This window comes from Artemia franciscana, unplaced genomic scaffold (assembly GCF_032884065.1).
Source record: "Artemia franciscana unplaced genomic scaffold, ASM3288406v1 Scaffold_296, whole genome shotgun sequence".
NCBI classification, from domain to species: domain Eukaryota; kingdom Metazoa; phylum Arthropoda; class Branchiopoda; order Anostraca; family Artemiidae; genus Artemia; species Artemia franciscana.
The window spans coordinates 557,942-573,720 of record NW_027063679.1 but is presented as its reverse complement, the minus strand read 5'-3'; the positions used below and the strand labels follow the sequence as shown (position 1 = coordinate 573,720).

Below are 15,779 nucleotides of genomic sequence, written 5' to 3'. Positions count from 1 at the left end.
CCTGGAGAGATCTGGAAAAGGTAAACACGAAGGGTGTGCGAAAGCACAGGATGGTTGGCTCCCAACAACTCCCAACCTGGCTGAGGGGTCAAGAAACGGAAATCAGCACTGCCGGTAGGGACTGTAAAGTCTAATGCCACCATATTCTTTACCTTTATATATATATATATATGCTGCAATATCTATTGCTAGCCAAATAAGATTGAGCAAAAAAAAAGTCAGCAGCATAGGTCTAGGAATGAAATAGGAACCCTCATCAGGACTTTTATCTGAACTCAAAATTTTATAGTCTCTTAAAACATTTTTGCCTTTTTAAAGAACATAACGGTCCATTTTAATGGCTTTCATTTGTTTTTCAAATTCTATAGATTCACTTTGATGAATTAACTCTCTAAAACGAAATTAAACAGTTGAAATAATGCATACGAGTAAAAAACCCTTACCATTGAATTTTCATTGATTGAATCCAGCCCCATCACAGTTACATGGAAATACACGACTGTAGATTCTCCAAGATCCTTTTTTGGGGGCCTCATTTTATCATACTCCTGATCTTTTGGTAAAATATCACCAAATTCCAAGCATCTAGACAATCTACAAATAATAAACAATAATTACTCTTGCAATAACCTCATGGTAGCACAATGGATAGATGCTCTGGTCCAAAGACAGTGGGAATTACTGTTAATTTTGGCAAAAAACCTCAACACTATCTAGTGTTTGTTGAAACTTAGTAGTTTCATCAGTCTATTAATAAGAATGACTAGTTTGATTTATTTAGCTAGTGAAATTTGTGTATTAATAAGTGTCTGATCTCTGTTCCTGACAGAAAAACGAAATACCTTGAAGAAATACCAAGTGTCGCCAACAACTAGATGAAGCTGATGGATATTTTGCCGATACTTAGCACCAGTTTCCACTCTTATAATTAAATCATACTCTTTAGCCTAGGGATTGATCCCCACTGAAACAAGGCGGGTTGAGAGGCTTGCTACCTATACCTGTAAAAAAAAGACCTAACAAATTGAAAGGTGAATTTACCAGCCTATGCGCCGTCAATAGCTCAGGAAAATCTTCATCCCTGTTTTATCCCACTCGTCTAATAATAACTTATAACTCTTCTAATTGCTAGGATTTCTTTAATCATTTTCCTTTTTCAGTAGCAAATAGTTATGTCTCTTTGCCAGACAATACTGTGGGGATTTTTAGTTTTAATAATGTTTTAAAATAAAATTTTAATATTAAGTCCAATTATCGTTTGCGTTTTAGCAACATTATATCACGTTTATTTCTTTATGAAAGTGTTCGTGTTTTTGTGAAATCCTTATAATATATTCAAATAATAACCCGCCCCCTTTATTTTATACTTAATAAAAAAAGCTCAAATTTAATGGCAATGCATAATAATAAGAAAAGTCAGTAAGTCGAATTATGATTAAAGCCTAAAAAAGGTAAAGATCTTACTTAAAAGCCTTACTAACACTTTAAATGAATGATAAAGTTTAACATAAAAATAAAGGTAAATTTAGTTTTCGTTCTTAATTCCGTAGCTAAAAGACTATACCACTAGCTGCACCTTTTAGTGCTCTTTCCAAAAATACCAGTTGATACCCTTAAAAATGTGTGCCATCCCCCTTTCCTATTGGGTGAGATGTAGCCTTAGACCTTATTCAATTTATGCTGATTTTGTTGGTTTAAATTACTAGTTTTGCTTAACTTTCATCCGAAGATAAAAAGGCAAAGAATACAATATTGGACTTTGTAGTCCTTACCACTGATGCTTATTTTTGTTTCGTGGCCCTTAAGCCAGGAAGTACAACGGGGGGGTTGGGAGCCATCCATCCTGTGTTTTGCACATCCTTCCTGTTTATCTTCCTCATATTTCTTCAGGTACCCTTTGTGATCTAGATCGATTCTGGTTGACCTTACAGAGTTGCGCCAATGATCACTGTTAGATCAAACCAGCGAGAAAAGGACCCTAACCCCTGTTCTGAGAAACAAAGGATTTCAAATCTTAATGTAAAATAAATGTCAAAATATGGAGAAAAAGAACCCCCAAAAAACAAAAAAGATTACCAAATTCAAATTTACATAGAGAGATAATAAAGAAAACCGTTAAACAAGTATTCAACTGAAGAACCGTTAAACAACCGTTCGAACGGAATAACCAGCGAGACCAGGACCCGAACCCCTGTCCTGAAAGACAAAATATTTAAGGTCTTAATGTAAAATAAACGTCAAAATACGTCAAATCTACACAGAGGAATAATAAAGAAAATCTTTAAACAAGTATTCGGAAAAAGTACAACTTGGCAAAGATGCACAAAATAACGGCCAAATTTTACTAGAAGTCCTAACTACTATTTATAACCTTTTGGTAAATATTCATAGAAAATTTATAGGACTTATTTGTAAAAAAGAAAATATTTTCAAAGCTGCTTCCATCTGACAAGCGTACGACAAGTCAAAGAAAGCTAAAGCAGTTTATACGCTAGTTATAGAGAAATGAAAAAAAAAGGGACCAGAAATGGATGAAAATACAAGTGATGGACTGAAAGATTATTAAATTGAAATGAAGAGTGTTGGAAGATGCAGCAATATGAAAATCAATATGCTGCAAATGAAAATGAAACGAGTCTAAGATACTGCAAGAATTATTAAGAAGTTATCTATTTTAAGGATAAAATTTATCGGTAAAAAGTATGAAGGTAAAGAACTAGTAAAGTGAAAAATGAAGCAAAGAGTCATAAGAAGCCCAACGATTGTTTTGAAGGTCACTTCCAGTCTTTCCTACTGACTTGACAATTTTTCAGACAGCTTACAGCCCCAAGGCTTATTAGCTGACTTTTAACACAATTTGTATACTTAGTGTGAAAAATTACGAATTTTATGAGTTTTGTTTGAGCTTTCGGCTTAAAAACATAGCCTCATTACTAAATCAAGCGTTATTTAGAACCCGTTCTAAACCTGTAGACCGTTAAAACCCGTTAAAGACCGTTAAACTCTAAACCGTAATAACCCGTTCCATCTTTAGAACCCGTGTCCCGTGAAGTCTAGACATCTACCTAGAGTCAAATTTAAACCAGCTACACGCTAAAGAGAAGACGTTCAAAAGTATAATCGATACTCTGTTAAAACAATTTTGTCACCACACACAAAATTAATAAACTGCGCGTTTGTCAAACGAGTCTTTTCATTTCTTTTCTACAGCTCAGCATTTACTTTTGGTCAACTGATTGAGAAGCAGCAAAGGGGTTGAAGCAATTCTGAAGTGTAAATGAGTATGAGGTAAAGAGTTTTGGTCTAAAAAGTTTAAAGTAAAGATTTGTGAGTGTGAGAGGCTCTAAAATGTTTTTATAAGACGCTAATGGTGCCACTATAGGAGAAATTTGACAAGCCCTTGGGCTTTTATTAGATTGGGGAGAGTTTTGACTTCAGTGGGCCTAATGGGTATGTAAGTAGCCTAATGGGTATGTAGGTTTCATCCGACAGCCTTGCTAATGCTGAAAGTTCTGGCAAAAAAAACAAACATTTGTTTCATAAACGATGTTGGATGTATAATTCATACATTTAGCTCATGCAAAATGATAGAAAATAAAATACCCACTTGTGTCTAAGACGTTAGTCTAAACGTTCTAAGTCTCAAACGGCACCCAGTAAATAATGTCAATTAGGCTTAGAGATACCATTTAGTAGTTTGTTTATTCATTATTAGTGACAGGTTTTTTTTTCAGCAGAAAGACTAATAACCTTCAAGCTTGTTTCTTTAAAGATAATTCCAAATAAGCATGACAAAGTAACTGTCAACCTCTTGTCGTATCGATTTTTTTTGGAATGTCCATTTAGTTGTATTTTGTTCTGTTTCGTTATCTTTATGTTGTCAAAGGTGCTGCAGAATTGGAGACTAAGATATTTGAAGCAGCAGAAAAGCTCCTTTACTTGACCATTGTGGCCGACAGCTTACAATTTTTCATAGGGTTTAAATGAAAGATGTAAAAAGTATAAAAGCAAAAGCCAAAGATATTTTTGAGTAACAGAAGAGTAATTAAAAAGCAGAAACAAAAAAACATCCTAACAATAGATATTTTCACTTAATATATGAGAGCGAAACATTTGGGAAAAAAAAACTTGTTGTTTTAGGCTATTTGAAGACCAGCTAAGCACCATGCAGAATTGTGCCGTCTAAAAACTGAACATATGGCTGGCCTTATTAAAAAAATAGGACTATTTTAGAAATAAAGATTGCATATGAGGGTGTTTCCAGGATATTTTAAGAACGAAATGACCGAGATCTCATCTCAATATATCTAGAAAGGATGGCATAGGAGGCTTGGAAATATTCCCTATATAAATAAAGCCCGCAGATTTAGAGTAAAATCTTGGGAAGGACCGAATGTGACAAGGGCACCAATGAGCAAAATCATGGGGGGGGGAGGTGGCAAAGTGATAAAGTGATAATAAATGATCAAATTGACAAATTTATTCTAAAAAAAAAGAATGAAAAAAGAAAAAAACTGGGAAAGAGGGTGCCCTCTCCCCTGGATACGCCGGTGATACCAGATTAGGACGGTCTGATAATTTAAACACAGATTTGAGAAAGCAGAATTTTTTAACAAGAGTAAATGGGGGATCGGTGTTCTCGATCTGAGATACCATATAGCTGTGACAAACAATATCAGTAGTAGACTATTAACCCAATTCCATATTTTATTCATTTTGAATTCTTTACAAAAGCTTAAACTGACACACTGTTTGTGCAATTGTCTGAGCTATGTAAAATAGTGAGAGTATACTATTATATAAATATTTGAAAAAGAAATTTGTGAAAATAACAAGGTAAAAAAATATATTGCTTCAAAATCCATTACAAAATCAATGAAACAGGGTGCATTCTTCTCTTGGAGGCTAACGCTAAATACATGGGATTTGGGCTAACTACATTGTACAAAAACTATATAAGTATGTCACATTAAACATATTACTCTAAACTGAGACGACATACTAATTGGTTAACATGCAAATAAAATAATAACAAATGACACAAGGCATCGATGAAAAACATAAGAACAACAACACAAGAGAGGTTTAAGTCCTCAAAAAGTTTTACCATCCAAGTTATTAGACACGTATTTGACTTTATGTCTGTGTTTGTCTCACAATCAAATTTAACGATTATTCTTTCTCTTTTATTCCTACCGTTAAATATTCAAGTTTGAAGAAAACACACTGTTATTTTTTATGTTAGAATCCATGGCTTCCCAAAAGGTGTTACAGGTGGTGGTGGGTCCTGTGGCTTGCATGTTTCAAGCTAAGTGGGAGAGTGGGACTCTATATATATATATATATATATATATATATATATATATATATATATATATATATATATATATATATATATATATATATATATACAGCTCCAAATATAGCTATATCTAAAGGTAAATAGGCAAGTTTACGGGAAGCCAAAGGCCAAACAAAGGTTTTTTTTTATGTAAATGGACATATATATATATATATATATATATATATATATATATATATATATATAAACGGGCCTTAAAATTTGAAGTAATGACTTCGTAAACTTACGTTTTTTTTATTGGATCTTTAATTTTTGCGTCAGCTTGTCTATTGTCATTATAAAAGACGTATCACCAAACTTTAGTATCTTTTAATTGTTCAGGGGGTGGGACAAAAACTTCTTTATCATCCAACGATTTACCTGGTTCAAGTTTTTGAATCTCAAAGGTAAGGTAGGCATTGATGACTTTATCCATGTCAAAACCCAAAACCTAAAAGCCATCACTCTCGTTTTCAATTTGCTTGGTTCGTGTCACCTAGGCTTGTCTCGTCATTATGAAATACATATGGCCGATCCTTTGTTTTTTAACAAAGGAATGGTAGGTATTGATGATCTTATCCATGTAAAACCCAAAACCTAATAATAATGGTCTTTGATTTAGCTGCCCGTATTGGTATTGTCGCCATTGATGGTCCAGGTTGTCAATTTTCACATCTTATTACATTTGAGAGTTCAGGTATTAGTTAAGTAACTGCAACTGCTAAGTTTTGTTTCTTGGGCCTTCCAACAGACATTATATTATATAGATAATTCATGCATTCGAAACTCAACAAACTTACTTATGCTATGCATAACATCATATAATAAAATGCTTAGATGATGTCATTGGAAATGGTTATATGATGCGCTAACATAGTACATGAATCATTTACAAAAACCGAATTTAAGCCTCTTAACGAATTTTCCCAGACTTCTGACCTATCTAGATCGTTTCTTTTTATGCGAGAATATCCCAAGATACCAATTTTCCAGAAAAAATATGGAGCCGTTTCGAGAAAAAATGTATACATAAATAAATATGCATTAATTTTTCAATTATAAAAAATAAGTACCGGGAGCCCGGCGGCTTCGCCATCTGAAACCGGCACTCGGTACGCGGCAGCCTTCTATACACGGATTCTCATCGTCGCTCTTCTTCTAACCACAGTTATTTGACTATTCAGGCAAGTCAGATTTCTAACAACGATTTCTACTAGGCTTCAAACTGTTTGGTTTTCTTTTTTAAGGTTTTTGAATTGCAATCAAGCAAGTCTGGTTTTGTTTATTCAAGCACAATTTCTACTAAGCTTCAAACTTTTGATTTTGTTTTTAAGGTTTTTGATTTGTCGTAATCCCTTGTCAAAATGTATACTTAAAACATACGAAAGTATTTTTGCAATTACCAGTTTTTGGCTCTTTAAGCTATTTATTGTTATTTTCTCCATGCATGAAAATCTTCAATTCCTCGTTTTTTAAGAACAATACATTGACTCGTGTGGTGTTGAGGGGAGAATAATATAATTTATCAAACTTTTGGTTTTCTTGTTTAAGATTTCTGAATCGTGGTAATCCCTTGTTAAAATGCCTACAAATATTTTTGAAATTATCGTTTTTCCCTCTTTTCGCAATTAATGTCTTTTCATACTAAACTATTCAAAGATATTTTATTATTCAAGCAAGTCCAATTTTTAACAGCGATTTCTACTAAGTCTCAAACTTTCAGTTTTTTTTTAAGGTCTTGGGATTGTTTTAATCCCTTGTCAAAATATATACAAATATTTTTGCAATTACCAGTGGTTCACACCGCTTAATAACTTTCTCATAGTTTTGATCGGACGGTTTTGATAAGAAAAGGAGTGGGGGAGGAGGCCTAGTTGCCCTCAAATTTTAATTACTTAAAAATGTAACTAGATTTTTTTTCTACGAACGTTTTTGTTAGTAATAAACATACGCACCTTACGAATTAACTTACGTAACAAATATCTATATTTTTGGATGTTTATTACGTATATGAGGAGTTACGCCCCCTCGTCAATACCTCGCTCTTAATACTAAAGCTTGAATATAGTCCCAAATCCTTAAGAATGACCCCTGAATCACAAAGGCCGTAGAATAAATAGTTGAAATTACCAAAAATATTTTAGTTTAAAGAGCAAGGTACTGTGGAGGAGACGAAACCCCTTCTATACGAAATATTTAATGTTCATTTTAAGTTTTAATGCTACTCATTACTACCAGTTGAAAAAAAACTGTTTATTTTCTTGTTGTTTTTTTAATAATGCTAGAAAATCCTGTGTCCCCTTCATGGAAATTCTCTTCCTTTATAATAAATTCCTCCATGGAAAGATCCTTCCACATAATCCCCTTCCCCAGACCCAGCCCCACCTCAACGCGAAATAGTCTCCCCGAAAACGTCTGCACAGTTCATAATAACCATTGCTGTATGTAAACAATAGTCAAAGTTTGTAACTTGCAACCCCTCCTCCGGGGACTGTGGGGGATTAAGTCGTCCCCAAAGACATAGTTATTATGTTTTCGACTACGCTGAACAGAATGGCTATCTCGAAATTTTGATCCAGTGTTTTTTAGGAAAAACGAGCGTGGGAGGGGGCCTAGGTGCCCTCCAATTTTTTGTCGCTTAAAAAGGGCACTAGAACTTTAATTCCCATTAGAATGAGCCCTCTCACGACATTCTAAAACCACTGAGTCGATACGATCACCTCTGGGAAAAAAAAAACAAACAAAAAAGCAAATAAACACGAATCCGTGATCTGTCTTCTGGCAAAAAATGCAAAATTTGACATTTTTGTTGATAGGAGCTTGAAACTTCTACAATAGGATTCTCTAATACACTGAATCTGATGGTGTGATTTTCTTATGATTATATGAATTTAGGAGGTGTTTGACGAGCTTATATAGTTACAATTAGCACTAAAATACAATTCTTTTGATGTAACTCAGAGCTAATCCAGGGAATGAAGCTTAACTTGCTAACCACCTCATAAAATACGCCCTGGTGTATTTAATACGCCCTGATCTATTAAAATTAAGCATTTTTTTTTAAGTTTCAAAGCAAGATGACCGTATTCTAAAATTACCTAATAATTAAAATTTTATTCAGATTAGTATTTAACCAATATTTTCGTCATCCAAACCAAGAAGCCATCGAGTCCATTTGGAACGACATCTTGTACTTTATTATCTCATTTAAAAACAAAAATGGCTTATCTTGTCTCTTGCATCTTCTGTTTTGAAGGAACAAAGAACCCCTTTCTAAAAGCTAGGTAATCTAACTTCCCAACTTTAACTAGCTCTGTCATCTAGTAGCTCTTTCCCAGAATGCATTGCCCAACTTTTCAAAAGGTATTCAGAGACTGCTTAGAGACTTGTATGGGTAATTTTTAGAAGCATAAAAAATCATTATTGGCTTTAACTCGCATTAAAAAGCTTGTCCATTTTCTACATTTGAGTCTATTTTCTACATTTTGAGGTTGCACATAGATCATACATTACCCTTAATTCCAACATGTTGTGTTTTAGAGAAAACCATTACAATTTTATGAATTCTGGAAGATTCTTTACCGTTTTTTTTTTTTTTTTTTTTTTTTTTTAAGCATAGATCCTCGTGCGTTGAAACTCTCCGCCTCTTGCAAGAAATTTGCCCGGGATTCAAATGATTATCTTACTGTTGAATTGATAATATGTTAAAATCTGTGAATTACTATTCTTTTACCTCCGTATAACAATAGTAGAAGTTCATCAGTAACTAACGGATTAAAATTCATTTTGCAAAACGTAGCTGCAATTTCTCCGCACCATACGTTTGATTTTCCAAGTGCTTTTATGCGCTTTTCAGGTGTTTTTTGAATTCCATTTTTCAGCGGTTCGCAGCATGTCGGAACGACTAGTCGACATTATTACCCGCAATGAAGCGACTGTGATATTGGTAATAAAATTTGCATGAGGCGTTTGTGCCAAAACAAAATTGCCCCGGCAATTTTCATTCGAATATGAGCTATAAGTCAAAAAGGGAAATTATCGACACAATGATTCACTATTGACTCTTGTATAAATGACAGTAGGCATCCTCATTTAGAAAGGAATAAAGCCTACCCGAAGACCTCCTCCTAAGAGAACTTCAATAACTGGGAACTAAGAACCCATCTTTTTATGGCACTTGGTATTAACCAAGTGACATATAGCGATCGTAAATTCTGTCGGTCTGTCCCGGTTTTGCTACTTTACGCACTTCCAGGTAAGCTAGGACGATGAAATTTGGCAGGCGTATTAGGGACCGGACCACATCAAATTAGAAATAGTCGTTTTTCCGATTTGACCATCTGGGGGGGGATTTGGGGCTGGTTAATTCAGGAAAAATAGAAAAAATTAAGTATTTTTAACTTACGAACAGGTGATGGGATCTTAATGAAATTTTATTTTTGGAAGGATACCGTGTCTCAGAGCTATCATTTAAATCCTGACCAGATCCGGTGACATTAGGGGAAGTTGGAGGGAGGGACCTAAAATCTTGGAAAACGCTTAGAGTGGAGGGATCGGGATGAAACTTGGTGTGAAAAATAAGCACAAGTCCTAGATACACTATTGACATAACCGGAACGGATCCACTCTCTTTGGGGTAGTTGGGGAGGGGAGGGTTAATTCTGAAAAATTAGAAAAAATGAGGTATTTTTAACTTGCGAACGAGTGATCGGATCTCAATGAAATTTGATATTAGAAGGATATCGTGTCTCAAAGCTCTTATTTTAAATTTAGACCATATCTGGTGACATTGGGGGGATTTTTTCGGGGGGGGGGGCTAAAACCTTGGAAAATGCTTAGAGTGGAGGGATCGGGATGAAACTTGGTGGGAAAAATAAGCAGACGTCCTAGATACATGATTGAAATAATCGGAACGGACCCGCTCTATTTGGAAGATTAATTCTGATTTGGAAGATCAAATTTATCTGGAAGATTTGGGAGGGTTAACTCCGAAAAATTAGAAAAAATGACGTATTTTTAACTTACGAAGGAGTGATCGGATCTTCAGGAAACTTCATATTTAGAAGGACCTCGTAACTCAGACCTCTTATTTTAAATCCCAGCCGGATCCAGTGTCATTGTGGGGGGCAGTTGGGGGGGTGGTGGTGGAAATCTCAGAAAATACTTAAAGCGGAGAGATCAGAAGGAAACTGGGCGGGATGAATAAAAACAAGTTCAAGATACGGAATCGACATAGCCGGACTGGATCCGCTCTATTTGGTGGAGTTGGGGGAGGGGAATAATTCGGAAAAATTAGAAAAAATGAGGTATTTGCAACTTACGAACGGGTGATCAGATTTTAATGAAATTAAATAAAAAAAACTTGTTTTTTTAACTGAAAGTAAGGAGCGATGTTAAAACTTAAAACGAACAGAAATTACTCCGTATATGAAATGGGTTGTCCTCTCCACAATCCCTCGCTCTTTACGCTAAAGTTTGACTCTTTGCCACAATTCTACTTTTTAAAACAATTAAAAGCTTTAGCGTAAAGAGCGAGGGATTGTGGAGGGGACAACCCATTTCATATACGGAGTAATTTCTGTTCGTTTTAAGTTTTAACGTCGCTCCCTACTTTCAGTTAAAAAAAAAAAAGTTTTTTTATTTAATTTCTGAACGTTTTTGAACTAATGTATGTTTGATTTTGTCTCTCCGCGCATAAATTATAATAACGAAATTTGCATATTAATTCTTTTTTTGGCTAGATGGCTTTCTCTTAGTTTTGATCAGACGATTTTGAAAAATAAGGGGTGGGGAAGGAGGCTTAGTAGTCCTCCAATTTTTCGGTTACTTAAAAAGGCAACTAGAACTTTTAATTTTTAACGAACGTTTTTATTTGTAAAAAATATACGTAACTTAAGAATTAACTTACGTAACAAACTTTTATATTCTTATATTTTTATTATGTATACGAGGGGGTTTGTCCCCTCGTTAATACCTCGCTCTTTACACTAAATCGTAAGTTTTGTCCCAATTCTTTAAGAATGACCCCTGAATCAGAAAGGCCGTAGAATAAATAATTGAAATTACTAAAAATGCTTTAGCATGAAGAGCGAGGTATTTATCTCCTCCTAAATACTACGCTCATTATACTAAAGTATTTTTAGAACACCTCTAATGCGTAATAATCTCTGTTCGTTTTAAGTTTAAGTGCTACTCCTTACTTTCAATTGAAAAAACGTGTTCATGCTTATTTTTTCATTATTTTTTACAGTAATGCTAGAAAATCCTGCGCCCCTTTTTTTGAATTTTTTCTTCATTGAATTTTTCTTCACCCATGACATATTCCTCCAAGGAAAGATCCTTCCACATGGCCCCTCCCCTCAACCCCACCCCCAAACCAAAAAATCCCCCTGAAAAAGTCTGTAAACTTCCCAATAACTATTACTGTATGTAAACACTGGTCAAAATTTGTAACTTGCAGCCCCTCCCTTGGGGATTGTGGGGGTAAAGTCATTCCCAAGGACATAGTTATTATTGTTTTCGACTATGCGGAACAAAATGGCTATCTCAAAATTTTGATCCGTTGACTTTGGGTAAAAAATGAGCGTGGGAGGGGGCCTAGGTGCCCTCCAATTTGTTTGGTTACTTAAAAAGGGCACTAGAACTTTCCATTTCTGTTAGAATGAGCCCTCTTGCAACATTCTAGGACCACTTGGTCGATACGATGTCCCCTGGGGAAAAGAAAAAAAACAAACAAACAAACAAATAAACACGCACCCGTCATTTCGTTAAGATTCTATGACTTTTAGGGGGTGTTTCCCCCTATTTTCCAAAATGAGGCAAATTTTCTCAAGCTCGTAACTTTTGACGACAGTGACTAAATTTGATAAAACTTATAGATTTAAAATCAGCATGAAAATTTGATTCTTTTGATTTAGCCTATCTTTTAGGATCAAAATTCCGTTTTTTAGAGTTTCGTTTACTATTGAGCCGGGTCGCTCCTTACTACTGTTCGTTACCACGAACTGTTTGATTTTATATTTAGAAGGAACTTGTGCTTCAGAGCTCTTATTTTAAATTCCGACCAGATCCACTGACATTGGGGCGAGGAGTTGTAGGGGGAACCTGGAATTCTTAGAAAACGTGAAAATTGGGTTATCTTTATCTTACGAATAGGTGATCGGATCTTAATGAAACTTGATATATAGAAGGATCTTAGGTCTCAGATGCTCCATTTTCGACTCGAATTGGATCCGGGGACATAGAGGAAGTGGGGAGATCGGGATGAAACTTGATGGGAAGAATAAGCACAAATTCTTGATACGTGATTGACATAACTAGAACGGATCCGTTCTCTTTGGAGGAGCTGGGGGGTGTTAATTTGGAAACATCAGAAAAATTGAGGTATTTTTAACTTAGGAACAGGTGACCGGGTCTTAATAAAATTTGGTATTTAGAAGGAAATCATGTCTCAGAGCTCTTATTTCAAATCCTGACCAGATCTGTTGACATTGGGGGGAGTTGGAGGGGGAAATTAGAAATCTTGGAAAATACTTAGAGTGGAGGAATCGGGATGAAGCTTGGTGGGAAGAATAAGCAAATGTCGTAGACACGTGATTGATGTAACCGTACTAGATTTGTTCTCTTTGGGGGATTTAGGGGTGGAGTCCAGTGCTTTGACGAGTTTGGTGCTTCTGGACGTGCTAGGACGATGAAAATTGGTAGGCGTGTTAGGGAGCTGCACAGATTGACTTGATATAGTCGTTTTCCCTGATTCGACCATCTGGGGGGCTGAAGGGAGAGGAAAAATTAGAAAAAATGATATATTTATAACTTACGAACGGGTGATCGGATCTTAATGAATTTTGATATTTAGAAGGACCTCGTGACTCAGAGCTCTTGTTTTAAATCCCGATCGGCATAAAGCCTCTGATTTTCCTTTTAAATCATTCTATTGATTTTTAGAATTTTGCTAGAGCTCATACCATATGAGCTCTTGACTCTTCCGGCCTCGTCACAAGGGCCATATGATCTCTTAGCTCTTGTTTGTTTTTTTTTTGTTTTTTTGTTTTTTCGTTTTTTTTTTTACACTTCTCTTACATTAAACAAAATTTGTTTTACCGTTTTAAAATATAATACAATTACGAAAAACTGTAAGCAAAATTTGACAAATTCATGATACAGGAAAAAAGTCAGATAGAAAAAATAAGGTATATACCACACAATTCCCCATTCAATATACTTTTTACAAATATAATGATCACTGCCGTCAAAATTGATATAAACATTTCTGTTATTCCCTCCTATCACTTTTGAGTCATAATCGAATGAGCCGTTTTTGAAATTTCTACGACACCTCCTTCTATACAAAGTGCCATGGTCTAAACAAAACAACATAAAAAAATATAAGTAATACATTTTGCCCAAGCTTCTCTTTACTTACACAGGGCTGTTGCTTTGCCTATGATAGTTTGCACATTTGCCTTTGTGTTCGTGTCCACCTATCTCTTGATCGATTTTTTGCTTGTTTGTTATATTTGCTCTTTTTATGTTTCTTTTTTAGCATTATAGTACATACAAAAATAATTGACAGGCCGTAATAGCGGCTTTTGGTATTGGAGGCTGACCTGACCTGACTTTACATCTCACCTGACCCTGATTTTTTTTTATCTTAAGCAATGCAGCTCCTATAAACACAATTATGAGCCAATTATAAGCCAATTATAGACTATTATGTACTAATTACCTTATATGTATTACATACAAGGTAGTTATATTGTATACTAGCTTTAAATTGCTATTTGATTGTTTTCTTATTTATATTTCAGTTATTCCAACAACAGTCCTCCACAAGCTCAAAATATCTAACGGGCAGCAAGGTAGATCTGTTGCATTTATTTACAATACTCCTTTGATATTGGTTTTTTGATATTCAGTACCCAAAAATTATTTCCGCGATAGGGCACCGTGGTTCCCCTTTTGTTCTTTCAATGTTCATTTCTAGAAGCTTCATCGTCCTCTATTTTAATCAGAAAGGGCTAGACTTTTATTAAGGTGCCAGATCCCCTATACTGCAAATAAATTTAACCTGGCAGAAGTAATTCCTAAGAATCATTTACACAAAGAAAAATAAATTCTTTTGAAGACTAATCTTTGTCAGGATGCGGGGACTTGCGAAAGTTAGATATATTTTTACTTTTGGTTTAGTTTAAACTCGCGCTGCTGGGTTAGGCTCTACTCTTTATTTACGCAAACACTCCTAAGTCATTGTATATCAGTCGATTTGTCTGAGAAAACAGTATAAGGTAAACTGGTGCTTTTCGAACAGGCTTTCATTAACATTTTTAAAGAGCTAATTTAGCCAAGTGAAACCTTACGACTTGATATTTGTGCTGATCCTAGTAAATTTCATTCACCTTGATAAAGCTTAGGCATTAGTGTTGAATTGGTGATGTTAAGTAAGAAACATGTTAATAAAACAGTTCTTACTTCATAGGATGCAGAAGAATCGTAGTTAACACATTTTGACCGCATCTCCACTATACTTTACCCACAACCCCTACTCACCAAATGTGCAGATATATAGCCCAAATTATATGTTTGCCATGCATTTAGCTATTCATTACTTTTGTTTCAACCCTTGTACCCGTAAATTAATATCAAATGAGACGAAATCAAGAATCGGAAAAACACACGGGAAATATACAATTTGGGATATATATTTGCACATTATGGGGGGGGGGGTTGGTAAGCATAGTGGATATGCAATCAAAATGTATTTATTACAATTACTTTGCATATCATATAGTTAAGAACTGTTTTTTTTAACATACTTCCTTTTCAACAATCTCAATTTTAGACTTAAACCCGATTTCGTACAGAAAGCGGTTTTTAAATCAATTGAAGTTTTCATAATTTACAATATATTCCATTCAAGCCTCCTCACCTTACAATTACTGTAAAAAAAGTAGCCGTGTAGAGCATCCTTATTTAGCTGCGAATAGGACTGTTCCATAACCAACACTAGTAAAACATGTTCAATCACAGATCTCAGGTTTTCCAGAGTAAAAACCTCAAGGAAATTTGCGTACGAAGAGGATTCCCCCATTTGTGGAAATGCAAAGTCTATCCCTAAAAATTAGATTAAGAAAGGACGACTCAAGCGGTTTCCCTTAACTCAGTCTCATCTGAGGCACGGAAACATACACAATAGTAAAAGATCTTAATCAGCGTTATATAAATGGATTGTCCTTTAAAATTCCACACGTTAAAAACTGATGTTCAAGCACTCAGAAAGCACTCTGGGATCGAAAATTATAAAGAATTAAATCAGATACCCAGCATCCCATTTATTATTAAGCTGAAGTAAGATAACTAATTTGAAGTACGTTTTCATTTTATTATACTGATTAACCTTTTTTCAATTAATGAAATGGTTATATGTTAAAAGCAGGGCTTA

General features: G+C 34.9%; 1 protein-coding gene across 1 annotated transcript in view; it reads right to left on the bottom strand.

Moving 5' to 3' along the window:
- The window catches only part of LOC136043089 (glycine receptor subunit beta-like), an 84,478-nt gene extending 69,127 nt beyond the window's left edge, over positions 1–15,351 (bottom strand). Inside the window, exons 1-2 of the mRNA XM_065728018.1 lie at positions 15,267–15,351; positions 444–594 (exon numbers count right to left, since the gene is read on the bottom strand). Coding sequence (XP_065584090.1) covers positions 444–594; positions 15,267–15,304 — 189 coding nt within the window. The 5' untranslated portion in view covers positions 15,305–15,351. The remainder of the gene's footprint in view (positions 1–443; positions 595–15,266) is intronic.
- Positions 15,352–15,779: the final 428 nt, after the last annotated feature.